General features: G+C 49.3%; 1 protein-coding gene across 2 annotated transcripts; it reads left to right on the top strand.

Annotated features, from left to right (window-relative positions):
* The first annotated feature begins 225 nt into the window (after positions 1-225).
* ATXN1L (ataxin 1 like) lies at positions 226-11277 on the top strand. Of its 2 annotated transcripts, none has more exons than XM_036833859.1 (3): positions 226-310; positions 2167-2234; positions 3454-11277. In XM_036833859.1, the coding sequence occupies exon 3, from the start codon at positions 3571-3573 to the stop codon at positions 5635-5637; it is 2067 nt and encodes a 688-aa protein (XP_036689754.1). In that variant the 5' UTR covers positions 226-310; positions 2167-2234; positions 3454-3570; the 3' UTR covers positions 5638-11277. The 2 variants fall into 2 exon arrangements, with proteins under 2 accessions (XP_036689754.1, XP_036689755.1); XM_036833860.1 differs by having other exon boundaries at positions 3451-11277.
* The last annotated feature ends 1639 nt before the right edge of the window (positions 11278-12916 follow it).

Genomic DNA, 12916 nt, shown 5'->3' with positions numbered 1-12916 from the left:
CCCAGTCCTATTTACGTGACCCGGCCCCAGAGAGAGGAGTTCGTTTTCCCACCAGAGGGGGGCGCTGGGGCCGACGGTCGGACAGCCTGCACAGTCCTCTCCCGGGTACTCCTGGGCGTCGCTCTCCGGCCCTGGGCCGTGACGCAATCTCCCCGCGCCGGGGGCGGTACGCGCTTGACGCCATCTTCGGGCGCCCGTCTGGGGGGGCGTTGGGTGTGGGGCGGCTCCGGGGCCGGGGATGGCGGCGGCCGCCGTTGCGGCGGCTCCGGGACCAGCGGGAGGAGCCCGGGGAGCGCCGTGAGATGGGCCGGTGAGTGTCGCCGGGAGTGGAGGACGCCGAGTCGGCCTCACTGGGGCCAAGCAGGCCTGGGCTCGGAGGGCTGGAGGAAGTGGCCCCCCAGAGCCCGTTGCCCCGCGGACCGAGGGAGCGAAAGAGGCCGCGCCTAGACCCCCGATCGCTTCTCACCGGCCCGGCCCAGAGAGAGGCCTCAGGTTCCTGCTCCCCCGCGACTGTGTCCTGGCGGGCCGGGGTGTCCGAGTCCTCGGGGCGGGAAGGGGCCCCCAAACAAGGAAGCAGCGCCTGCGGGGCCTCGCCCTTACCCCTCTGCTTGAAAGGTCGATCCCCCACTCTCTAAATACAGAGTTTCCAATTTCGGGCCCTACCCCTTTTGGGGCAAGGATTGCGGGATCAAGGGAAGCCGTAACCCCTGTCTCCTAAGCTCCTGTCTTTCTGGCGGGCGCATCTCTCGCCCTCAGCGAATTCGAGTCTGAGGCTGGGTTCACCCTCTTGATTCCGGGCTGTGCTGCCAGCGCTGGCAGCTCTCCGGAATGGTCCTCCTTTCCCGTTATCTCGGTTGGGGTCACAAGCTGCGTCTTGCCCTGGAGAAATCCTCGTTGAGCCTCTTCAGAGGCCGAAGTTTCAGATTCCGAAATGTGTTTTGCGTTGTGGGAACCTGGTGCACAGGCTTGGCTCTTTGTTATTCCTGCAGACCTTTTGCCTCTTTCAGTCCTTTATTAGCCTGTGTTTGGCTAACCCCTCTGTGACCTAGAGACAGGTTTTCTTTAATGCTTTAGTTGTGAGAAGCAAGTATCATTCTGAAATTGAAGTTGTGACCCCATTTTCTGTTGGGAATGAGAGAGAAATCTAACTGCTTTTCAGTCACTGGAACTGCTGGCAAAGAAGGGATGCAAGACTTGTGCCCACTGTGTAAATTTGTGTTTATGGAACCAAGAATTTGTCTTTCCACCTTGTTTTCCTATCTTGTCACTTTTTTCTTTTTGTACATCTGCACCTTGCTGATCTTAAGAGAGAAGTGTCTTCAGTTTGGCTTGGGGCTTGCAGTGTTCTTTAGGACTTGGACAGCACCGTGGGTAGTAGTTTCTCTGAGTACTGGTCAGTAGTACTTCTCTGTTTTTAGAGATTAAGGCTCTGATCTTCAGTGCTTAACGTTTCTGGCATGTGTAGATTCAGATATTGACAGTTTAGCATGAGTTTTGTTTCCCACTGGTAGGCTACATGAGGACGAAGGGAATGTTTTCAGTTTCTGTCACACCTGATTCAGCACGTGGTACAAAGTTGTCACTTAGAAAATTTTACACACACACACACACACACACACACGAGCCTGTTTTTTTACCCTGGAAATCTGCTAATAAGGCTTCCCTTTGAGTGACTCCCCCTTGACCTCTTTTTCTGCCCCAGAAACATAAATAATTGTTCTTTTTCCTCTAGTGCCTCTTATCTCATTTAAATAACCACCACATCTGTGTTTTCATCAGCCCTGAATAAAAGTGAAATCCGTGAGGCTGATTTTTCCTGCTTCCCTTTGTTCACATGGGGACAATGTTGAGTCTTCCACTTTTATTTGTGCATTTACCTGAAATTGGGATTGGAAGTAAATTTAACCTTTGGGGAATAGGTACAGGTAGAGAACGAAGAATATGATGTTAAGGAAAACAATGAAGTTTGACACATGGAAATTTTTTTCCAGAGGTGTCTTCCTACATATTAGAATTTAATGTGTTGTTACCTCTGGAGAAGAGTAGGAGGCAGGGACTCCTGGACTTTAATGTCTTTGTGGTTTTGGAATTACCTTTCTTGATGATCCTGGGGAAGATCAGAGGCTAGGTTCCTGCTTACTCTATTCCTATTTGTGTCTCCTATAGGCTCCCAAGCCAGTGGGGAGGACACTGCTTCTTATTACAGCTGCTCAGAAGCACCACTGGAAGCTCAGGTAATACAGGCGCTTTGGATACCTTGTTGTGGAAAAACATCTGGAATTCAGCAGTGGAAAAACAGAACAGAGTGTAATATCATAGAAATCTCATTTCAGATCCAAAGAACTGAAGCCTGATAGGAAGAAATAGGTGACAAATTTCGTATGTGTTGAAATGTTCAGACCAAAAAGATACTTTATGAAAATGGACAAAAGCATGTGTGAAAGGTGATAGAGAAAGGGGAGAGAGAACTTTCTTATGAATCATATAGACCTGAGATAGCAATAAACAGGCGTGTTTGGAGGAATAGAACCAGAATTTTAAGAAGTGGTGCCTAGAGCAGACCTACAATGGAAAAGGAGCCATTGGCAAAAGAAAAAAGAAAGGGAATGCATGAAGAAGGCAAATTGAAGGTGGTCAATGGGAAGAAAAGAAGTCTTGCCAAACTAGGGAACACAAAGTCTATGTGAGGTCGGAAGAGTTTTGTTGCCCTTTGGCGAGAAGAAATAAGTAAACTGTAGAAAACACCAGTACAGTCACCCTCCCCATAGGGCCCAAGTTTGAATGTAGTATTTCATGGGGTGAAGACGATACTTTCATAACATGTTTAGGGAACAACGTTTTAAAAAAAAAACAAGACGCGCAGACCTCAGGACCTATTGACTGACCCCTGGGTCCTTGGGGTAGTGGTGATATGAGGCAAAGGAGGATGAGAGTTTAGGCAGGCCTGGGCTGGGGGGATGGGGATAGGTGAGATAATAACCCAAATTGGGCTGGGGAAAGGAAGCAAGGATGAGGTCATATGTTCAGGAAAGAAGATAGCACAGTAGTGTTTGGTGGCAAAAGGAGAAACTTAGGAAAAGGAGCCAGCAGCAAAGACCATGTGTTCAAATCCCCCTTAAGGGAAAAGGCTTAGAATAGTCAAGGTCCCCATCAGAGGAACAGCTAATCATGAAGCTGTCGGTTTCCCTGGGGTTGTGGAGCCCACAGGTTATTTATGCATTGTTGAATGCTTGTCCTTGTAGCTCTTTGTGGTTTCCGTGATTGTTTCTTTCATGTCCTAGGCTGGATGAGCGAGAAGGGTAGCATCCTTGTCTGCTCCTTTCTCATTCCTCGTTTTTTTTTCCAGCAGTCCCCTTTGTTACATCTTCCTCCGTGGACACAGTTCCTGCTCTTTCCTTTGACTTGGTTTACCCCTAGGTTACTTTTCTTTGCCTCTGATTTGTTCCCTAGCAGATGTGGGCGCCCCAGCCAGCAGCAGAGAGGGGTGCAGGGGAGCCACAAAGAAGCCCCTTCTGATGCCCCAAGGAGCAAGCCGACCCCTTCCAGGCTCCAGGAACACCACAAAGCAATATGAAACCTGTTCATGAGAGGAGTCAGGAATGCCTTCCACCAAAGAAACGAGACCTCCCCATGACCAGCGAGGATATGGGGAGAACTACCAGCTGCTCAACTAACCACACACCCTCCAGTGATGCCTCTGAATGGTCCCGAGGGGTGGTGGTGGCCGGGCAGAGCCAGGCAGGAGCCAGAGTCAGCCTGGGGGGTGATGGAGCTGAGGCCATCACTGGTCTGACGGTGGACCAGTATGGCATGCTGTATAAGGTGGCTGTGCCACCTGCCACCTTCTCCCCAACTGGTCTCCCGTCTGTGGTGAACATGAGCCCCTTGCCCCCCACGTTTAATGTAGCGTCTTCACTGATTCAACATCCAGGAATCCACTATCCCCCAATCCACTATGCTCAGCTCCCGTCCACCTCTCTGCAGTTTATCGGGTCTCCTTATAGCCTTCCCTATGCTGTGCCACCTAATTTCCTACCGAGTCCCCTCCTTTCTCCTTCTGCCAACCTCGCCACCTCTCACCTTCCACACTTTGTGCCATATGCCTCACTCCTGGCAGAAGGAGCCACTCCTCCCCCCCAGGCTTCATCCCCGGCCCATTCATTCAACAAAGCCCCCTCTGCCACCTCCCCACCTGGGCAGTTGCCACATCACTCGAGTACTCAGCCACTGGACCTCGCTCCAGGCCGGATGCCCATTTATTATCAGATGTCCAGGCTACCTGCTGGGTACACCATGCATGAAACCCCTCCAGCAGGTGCCAGCCCAGTTCTTACCCCTCAGGAGGGCCAGTCTGCTCTGGAAGCAGCCGCTGCCAATGGACAGAGACAACGAGAGAGAAATTTAGTGAGACGGGAAAGCGAAGCCCTCGACTCCCCCAACAGCAAGGGTGAGGGCCAGGGACTGGTGCCAGTGGTAGAATGTGTGGTGGATGGACAGTTGTTTTCAGGTTCTCAGACTGCGCGGGTAGAGGTGGCAGTGCCAGCACACCGAGGGACCCCAGACACCGACCTCGAGGTCCAGCGGGTGGTTGGTGCTTTAGCTTCTCAGGACTATCGTGTGGTGGCAGCTCAGAGGAAGGGTGAGCCCAGCCCCCTCAACCTGTCCCATCATAACCCCGACCATCAGGGTGAGGGGCGAGGGTCAGCCAGGAACGCAGCAGAGATGGCCGAGAAAAATCAGGCCCGAGGGTTCTACCCTCAATCCCATCAGGAGCCCCTGAAACATAGACCTTTACCCAAAGCAATGGTTGTAGCCAATGGCAACCTGGTGCCCACTGGAACTGACCCAAGCCTGCTACCCATGGGCTCGGAGATCCTGGTGGCGTCAAGTTTGGACATGCAGGCCAGAGCCGCCTTCCCAGACAAGGAGTCAACGCCACCCCCCTTTACCTCTTCCCACTTGCCCTCCCATTTCATGAAAGGCGCCATCATCCAGCTGGCTACAGGGGAGCTGAAGCGGGTGGAGGACCTCCAGACCCAGGATTTTGTGCGCAGTGCCGAAGTGAGCGGGGGGCTGAAGATTGACTCTAGCACAGTCGTGGACATTCAGGAGAGCCAGTGGCCTGGATTTGTCATGCTGCATTTCGTGGTGGGTGAGCAGCAGAGCAAAGTGAGCATCGAGGTGCCCCCCGAGCACCCCTTCTTTGTATATGGCCAGGGTTGGTCCTCCTGCAGCCCTGGGCGGACTGCACAGCTCTTCTCTCTGCCCTGCCATCGGCTACAGGTGGGAGATGTCTGCATCTCTATCAGTTTACAGAGCTTGAACAGTCACTCAGTTTCTCAGTCCAGCTGTGCTCCCCCAGGCCAGCTGGCTCCTCCCCAAGAAAGGCCTGAGAGGACAGTCTTGGGACCCCGAGAGCAATGTGACAGTGATGGGAAAAGCCAGCCGTTAGGCGAGGGCTCCCGAATGGTAGAGCCCTTGCAGCCAGAGCCTGGTGCTCAGGCCTGCTGGCCAGCCCCGAGCTTCCAAAGATACGGCATGCAAGGGGAGGAGGCACGGGCTGCGCTGCTCCGTCCCTCTTTCATTCCACAGGAGGTAAAGCTGTCCATTGAAGGGCGTTCCAATGCAGGAAAATGAACCTCTCCCAGACCCGGACTGGGATGCTACCCCAGAGCTGGGCCTCACCGTGAGCAAGCAGAGGATTTGCACATGCCGAGCAGGGGATGGCTCTCTTGGCAGTGAGGTTAGTGGGGAAGAGGAGGCGTGAAGGCAGCCTCCCAAGGCAGGGTCTGTTGCCCATTATCCCATGGCGTCTTTTCAGAACAGCCCCAGAGGGTGCTGTGATGGGGAGCAGCAGGCCTGGGCCAAGGAAGGAAGGGGGTGCACGCAGGATAAGAAACATTCCAAATATCAGGGCCTCCCTGTTCTTTCCTCCTCATCCCTAGCTCCTGCAAGGAGAGAGTCAGGCTTTGGGAGCAGGTGCAGAGGGAGGGAGCAAAGAAAGAGCCAAAAATGATGATCCACAGCTTATAGTAGCAGTTCAGCTATCTGAAGTTTTTTTTTTTTTCCTTTCTTTTTTGTGTTGGGAGGGCAGGAGGCCCCATGCTTGGAAATAAGAGGGTTCCCACCCAGAACTCTTCTTTTGAGAGCTGTGCACTTTAAAGGGTAGTTTTGTTATAGATGTCTAAGGCTGGGTGTGCAGGGGACTCTGCTTGATCCTCTGCTTCAGGCCTTTCCCATCTCTCCCCATCATTCCTCCCACAAGGCTTCTAGCATTAGGAGAGAGAAGCCGCTCCAGGGTTCAGAGTGAAGTACTGCCTTGGTGGGGACCCAGTCACGGGACTTTGGGAGAAAGACCCGATGGCCAGACTGACCGGGCTCTAGGCAGCGCTTCTGGAAAGGTAGCTGACCTAACAAGGCTCCTCCTACTCAGCATGCCAGACCCACTTTGAAATTGTACTGAATCTCTAGTTGGTAATGGTGACTTTTGAAAGAACCAGTGGACCCTTTTCCCTAGGCCCCTACACCCGGTCCTCTGTCTGTCTATGTTGTGCCTAAGTGCCTGCACTGCCCCCACCCTTCCGCTGACCTAACCTGTCTGCATGGTGTCTTGACCTGGGCCTATTTGTAGCTGCACTGCCTTTCCCCTTCTGCAAAACTGGTTTTGTCCACTCTGACCAAGACCTCTAGTTTTTGATGTGTAGGGGTCTCTCTGGTTTCCCTTTCAGTTCTATTCTCTATTTTTAAAAACTCAGAATCATGTCCTCTCCTCTTCTGCAGTTGAACCAGTTGGTGGAGAAACGAATGGAACTATGCCCTGGGTCGGGACCAGTACAGCTGGCTGGGCAGTGCCCATCCTTGCGTTTTTACAGAGTCCCTCCCATCTTACTCCACTCCTCCTCCCAGCATTCAGGCTTCTCCAGGCTGTCTCCTCCCATAGCCAGCTCTAAGGTTTTGGGATACTCTTTTTTTTTTTTTTTTAAATTTTGGCCACACCATGTGGCATGTGGGATCTTAGTTCCCCGACCAGGGACTGAACCTGGGCCCTCAGCAGTGAAAGCGCAGAGTCCTAACCACTGGACCACCAGGGAATTCCCTGGAATAGTCTTGATAATGTTTCAATACCTGAAAAGTCTCCTAGATTCCATTTCATGGTGGAGTATTCCTCTGCAAAGAGTATTTTCAATCTTAGTTGCATTTGCCCCCTGTGTCTTAAGCCCACTTTTTCTTCACGACTTTCAGCATCACCTCGGACTGTGGGATTCCAGTGGGTGTTGAGAATTAGGCTTCCCCCATCAGCTTTCAGGTGGGTGGGTGGGTTTTTTGTTTGTTTTTTGGGGGTCTTTAGACTCTTGAACAACTCAGGGTATTGTCCACTCAGCTCTCTTATGAGGCTTCTCCTGGGGTATGACCCTGGCATTTCCTTTCAAGATGGACTGGCCAAGGCCTAGCCTGTTGTCAGGAGTCCCAAACCTCTGAGGTCTGATCTCTGCTCTGTCAAAGACTTTAGGCAAGTCTTGTGACCTCTCACTCTTTCACTTCCTCCCCAGCTGCCAAATGGGGATAAATAATCTTACCTACCTCCTGGGGGGAGGGGGAGTTCTGAGAATGGAGTCCTTCTTAGTGTTCAGGTGCTAAAGGTTGTTCTCCTGGGGGAACAAAGTGACTGAGACTGGCTTGTTTGCTGCAAGCCCTACACTCCACTGTTTCATTCCTTGAGAGCAGTTACCTGGTCAGTCAGCTTTTGGAGGCCCATCCAGAGGAAGCTGCTGACCTGACCACAAGTATGTAAGTCTCCACTTCACCTCAGAACCAAATACCAACCGTGTCTGGTGAACACTCAACCTTGTACACATTTGGGATCATGTCTTTTCCCTTCTCTGTCCCCATTCTCTCTGAATGCTGCTTTCTCTGGCTTGTTTCCCACAGTTGGGGGCCTGTGGGGCTGAGTCTCGAGGAATCCTCTCAGAGGACGGCCCTCGGAGAAGGCCTTGTTTCTGGCTGTTCCATGAGCAACTCATTCCTAGTTTCTCATGCACGGGTTTCTCAGAAACATCCTTCCTCATTAGGAAGGCTCATCAACTGAATATAGCGACAGGCACACAGTGGACACTAAAGAAATATCCACCAAGGGTACCAACCGAGCTTCCTCCTTATGGGAGCAAACCTATATCTAACCAGATACAGGCCAAGTAGTTTAAATACAAGAAACCCTCACTGCCCAGCCTGGTAACTTCCCCTTAATCCTGGAAAGAGAAAATCTTGTGCACCTTGGCAAGTTGGGCCCTGAACTTTCTGCTGCTGTTCCTCTTCTGTCTTGCTGGTGAAGCAACACTGGCACTTCCTCTGATACTGTGCCATGCATATGTAATATATTAATACTTGATTTTGTTGAGCTGCAGAGGTGTCTTTTGTAAAGTATGGTCTCCCAGGGAAAGAAGCTCTGTGCTCTAAATCTTGGTCAGAGCTGGGGCATTCCCCTTACCTTTTCCCTCTGTTTCAGTCTTTTCTTCCAGGCATGAGGAATGAGAGTAACCTATGGTGTGTCCATTCTTCCTTTTAAAGATTTCATAAGTGTTATTATAAGAGACCTAAGAGCAGTTTTGAGACAGCATTTTGGTGGGAAGCTGTCAGCTTTTGGGGGAATGGGCAGTTAAAGAAGGCCAATGTCATTAGTAGGACAGTCCCAGAGCTTAGGGGTAGAAAGGAAGATGGCTAACTCTGGCATTAAACAGAAATGCCTATACCAGTTTGGGAGTAGGGGAACCAGGTGAAGGACGGTAATATATCCAAGTCTTGGATCATCATTCTTATCAAGATTAGTGTACACAGAGGAGGGGGAGTGGCATGGGGGAAGGGGAAACTGGGAGGTCAGAGCTGAGCACTCGTACCCAAGGGGGAGGGACCCCAGTAGATCTGGACTGACCCTTCTACACTCTTGGTCCCAGTTGGTCATAACACCAAGGGCTTTGGTCCGTGCTGCTTTGCCACTGCTGCTGTCTACTCACTGTCCTGCTTGCTGCCCTTTATAGCTCTCTGTCTTTCTGTGTCTTTGGCCATATAGGTGAAATCCAGGCATCCTGTCCATCCTTACATGTGCAAGGGTTACTTTATAACAAAGTCATCTTGAGTAGGGATAGTATGAAATGCTGCTGGTGGGCTGGTGAATCCAAAGGGATATGGCTTCAGTGCTTGTTGGGAGCCCTTTGGCTCCAAATATCTGACTCTCTTGAGGGAGAGACAGGCAGGTCCTATAAGTGGGTGTTTTCTTTGTATTAACTTTCCTTTATGATATCTTGTGTCCTGTTTTAAAAATTAAATGATGGGGAACTAGATTAGGGCCTGTGTCAGCATCCCAGGGAGGTTCATCTGGCTCCAGTTAAATGGATTCTGGGGTTGGGGGAGCGTTTGAAGTTTGAAATAGACCCTCAGGTGGGGTTTAGTTTTATTTTTACCACTGGGCGCCATAGAAGATGCACAGGGTGGTGGTATGATTTAAACCTGCAACAAGCAGGCATGTTGAAGAGTTGAGTGATCACACTGGAGATAAAGGGTGGACATGGGTTCACTGGGCAAGGGCTTGGGTCCATTGGAGTGAAGATAACCAGATTGGTTGAATTGGCCATGGGAGATTAAGTCACAGTCTTAAAGGCAAAGCAAATAGGGCAGAGGCCAAGCTTTAGGGAGACTTCTTGGCCTCCTAGGGCTAAGTTTACTAAACCACACTGAAGCTACAATACTTTCCAGATGGGAAAAAGTGTACACTACAGTTGAAGAGCTGAACCGTGTTAGGTTGGATGTTGACCAGGAACCTGTTAGCCCTTTGCTGGGAAGCCTTCACCCTCCAGCTTCCCTGGGAGAGGGAAGGCCTCCCACATTATGCAATAATAAAATAAGCGTCTGGGTCCTTGCAGCTGTCAGTTGCTCTTTCAACTCTAGGATCCATCTTTGGGCCAGAATCCTGGTCTGGGCCTAGGATGACACTGGCCCTTGAGATGCTAGAGTTGACTGCACTCTCTCCTTACCTGCAGACTATGCACAGTGCCTGGGGCGGAAGGAGGAGAGGTGGTGCGGTTTACCCTGCTGAGCCTCCCCAGCAGGAACAGTAGTAATAAATGCACTTTTCACACTAAGGTTTCTTTATTCATTCTCCTGTTAAGCCTAGATCCTCCCCTGGTAGACTGCAAATTCAAAGTCTGTGTGATCCCCCAAGCCATTCTGCTGCAAATGCCCAGCAGTGAAGATGGCCTCAAACTGGGTTCCTGTCTACAGTGTGTGTGGCGGCAGCCCATGTGCCTTTACCTATTGTCAAACTTTCAAGCATTTATTTCTGTCTTTATGACTGTCATGGGGACTGAGGTTCTTCAGAGAGAGCGAGCGAGCGCGAGTGTGAGCAAGCTGATGACACAGTGGTTTTACACCCACTCCCCAGACAGGGAGCATGCACATAGTTGTGAGCTGTGAGTGGTTAGTGCATTGCTGATGTTGCTGAAGGCAGGGTTCATCCCTCATTTGCGTGACACTCGCATTCAAGAGAAGCTTGTGTCGGGGAAGAGACTGACAGTACTCGTGGCAAACTTGAAGTATTAAAAATAAGGCTGTCCCCTACAACCTTCCTCGTCACACACAGGATCCCTGTAGCCAAAACAGTATATGTTCCAGCTGCAGAGAGCGGACTGCTCTCAGCTCGCACAGCACCTTAGGGGAGGGAAGAATATATGGATAGGGAATGGGGTGGAGAAAGGATGGAAATGTTGTCATCAGGTGGCTTTAGGGTCCTCAGGAGTAGTAGAGAAGGACGGCACTGGGGAGGTCTGATGGATGGATCTGATTTGTGTAGGAGTTCCCTGTAGATAAATTACTGATCCCCCAACTACTATCCCCAGTATGTAATGGCTAAATTAATATGTAATCAACTGCATTGTATCTAAAGCCTTAGAACTAGTCAGGTGCTCCCCCCACCCGATACCATTTCTTACCCTCTAATCCTACCTGATCTTTAACAAAGCATTAATAATTCTAAGGATAATCTCTATTTTGTTGTGCTTTTTTGTAACTGTTTTAAATAAATCAATTTGTACTGTATATTTGTACTTTTGTGAGATCCTTTTTGCTGTTTTACCATTTTAAGTCTCTGTACTTGGCTACACACAGATTGTATTTTTATTGTTAATGCTCTTCTTATGGATACCTGCATTTAACTTGTGGACTATGTAAACACAATATATATCAATATCTATATATATATATATCTATCTATATAAACTACTAGCTTTTCCTTTTGGTGTTTGCGCCTTCTTCGTATCCCAGCCTTAGATGGTGGCCATGGGGTGGGGGATAGAAGGCCTATGTGGCAGAGCTTGTAATAGAGAGCAAATGGTGCCCATCTTCATGTGGTGGGCTGGGGGAAGATTGCACGAGCTAGTCCTGAAGCATGGTCTGTGTGTTCTGTTGTGTGTATTTCAGGGACCCAGAAATCTACCTGTAGACTCAGATACTGTTCTAGCACAATCAGTCACAAGGACCTGTAGATGCCCTCACTGCTGGCCTTTTCTCCAATTCTTTTCTCAGGACTGCCAGAAATTTCTGGAATAAGTCAGCTCCAGAACTTAGCTTGCCACTAGTAAGAGGTGAAGCACTCAGATACATGATAGTTACTCATACATTTACTGAGCACTTGCTACATGCCACAAAATAGCCTAGGTGCATTATGTATTAACAACCGTTTGTTGCTAGTATTATTATTTTCATTTTGTGGGTGGGGAAACCAAGAGGTTTAAGTAACTTACCCAAAGTTACACAGCTATTAATTAGCAGTACAGAATGTTAAATCCAGGCACCTAATTCCTGAGTTTGCGTTAACTCACAGTTCATTGTAAAAATTAAATGAGATAATCCACGAAAGTGCTCAGAACAATCTTTGACACATAATGAGTGCGCAACCATTTTGAAACATCCCAAGTAGGACTTCCATGTGGGGCTCTGTGAGAAAAAGCCATTTGGCTCAATTAAATATTTTCTTTTAAATGTCCAGTATTTTGTAATAAGCTTATTAATATTTTTGTATTTTTCAAGACAAATATTTCAGCCTGCCTGGTGGAAATTAACCCTAGTTTGGTGGGTGGGGGTCAGTTAACACTCTTAAATAGCCTTGAACCTGTGGAGGTCAGAGAGGAGTCCAGTTTCCTTGTTATGATATTGGAAGAGGTCCACATTCCTGGCATAGTTATTTTTCTGGCTACAACTTAACTAGGGCACTTCCTTCTGGACTTCAAGATCTGTAATTATCTAAACTGTATACAACCTTTGGTGCAGGCTAAGGAAAGTTCTGTGCTTGTTGTGTACCATCACAGAAGCTTTTTAGAAATGACCTCAGCTCTTGTCTCCTCCATGGTTTGGCAGCCATACAAACTGCCAGAGTAGTCATTTTGCTCTGGCCTTGACCGCTACTGACTTGAGCTCTCATGGCACCTTAATTCTGGATTTTCCTCAATGGGTTTTATTATCCTGCCTTGGCTCTGAGGAATAAATAAAAAGATGGGTTTTTACCTCTTCTCTCAAACATGAGTTCCTCGGCACTATGAACCTTAATATTGCAGCTATTTCTATGAATGTATTCCTGAATGCAACTGAGTGTTGTCTAGGGTAGAATTTTTAAAAGTTTGGCAGACTGAATTCTGCTGGGAAAAGTAGCTGGTACCTGGTCTGAATACTGCATCCTCTTTAGAAAATGCCAGTTATGAGGAAAGGCGTCTACTTCTGAGTTTGGACAAGGTAAGCTGGGTTGAAATAGCTCTTGGGACCACAGGTGATCATTAGTGTTGTGGGCATGCACCCTCACAAAGTCAGCATCGGTTCTTCCTTAATGTCGTCATTAACTTGTGAAGGGCCAGATACGGGATCTCTGCCGGGAGAG

Source organism: Balaenoptera musculus, chromosome 19, assembly GCF_009873245.2.
Source record: "Balaenoptera musculus isolate JJ_BM4_2016_0621 chromosome 19, mBalMus1.pri.v3, whole genome shotgun sequence".
NCBI classification, from domain to species: Eukaryota; Metazoa; Chordata; class Mammalia; order Artiodactyla; family Balaenopteridae; genus Balaenoptera; species Balaenoptera musculus.
The sequence above is the reverse complement of the archived record's forward strand: the minus strand, read 5'-3'. Positions and strand labels throughout refer to the sequence as shown.

Excerpts from the sequence above, each read along its gene's own strand:
- ATXN1L (XM_036833859.1), top strand. The coding sequence starts at position 3,571 with ATGAAACCTGTTCATGAGAGGAGTCAGGAATGCCTTCCACCAAAGAAA.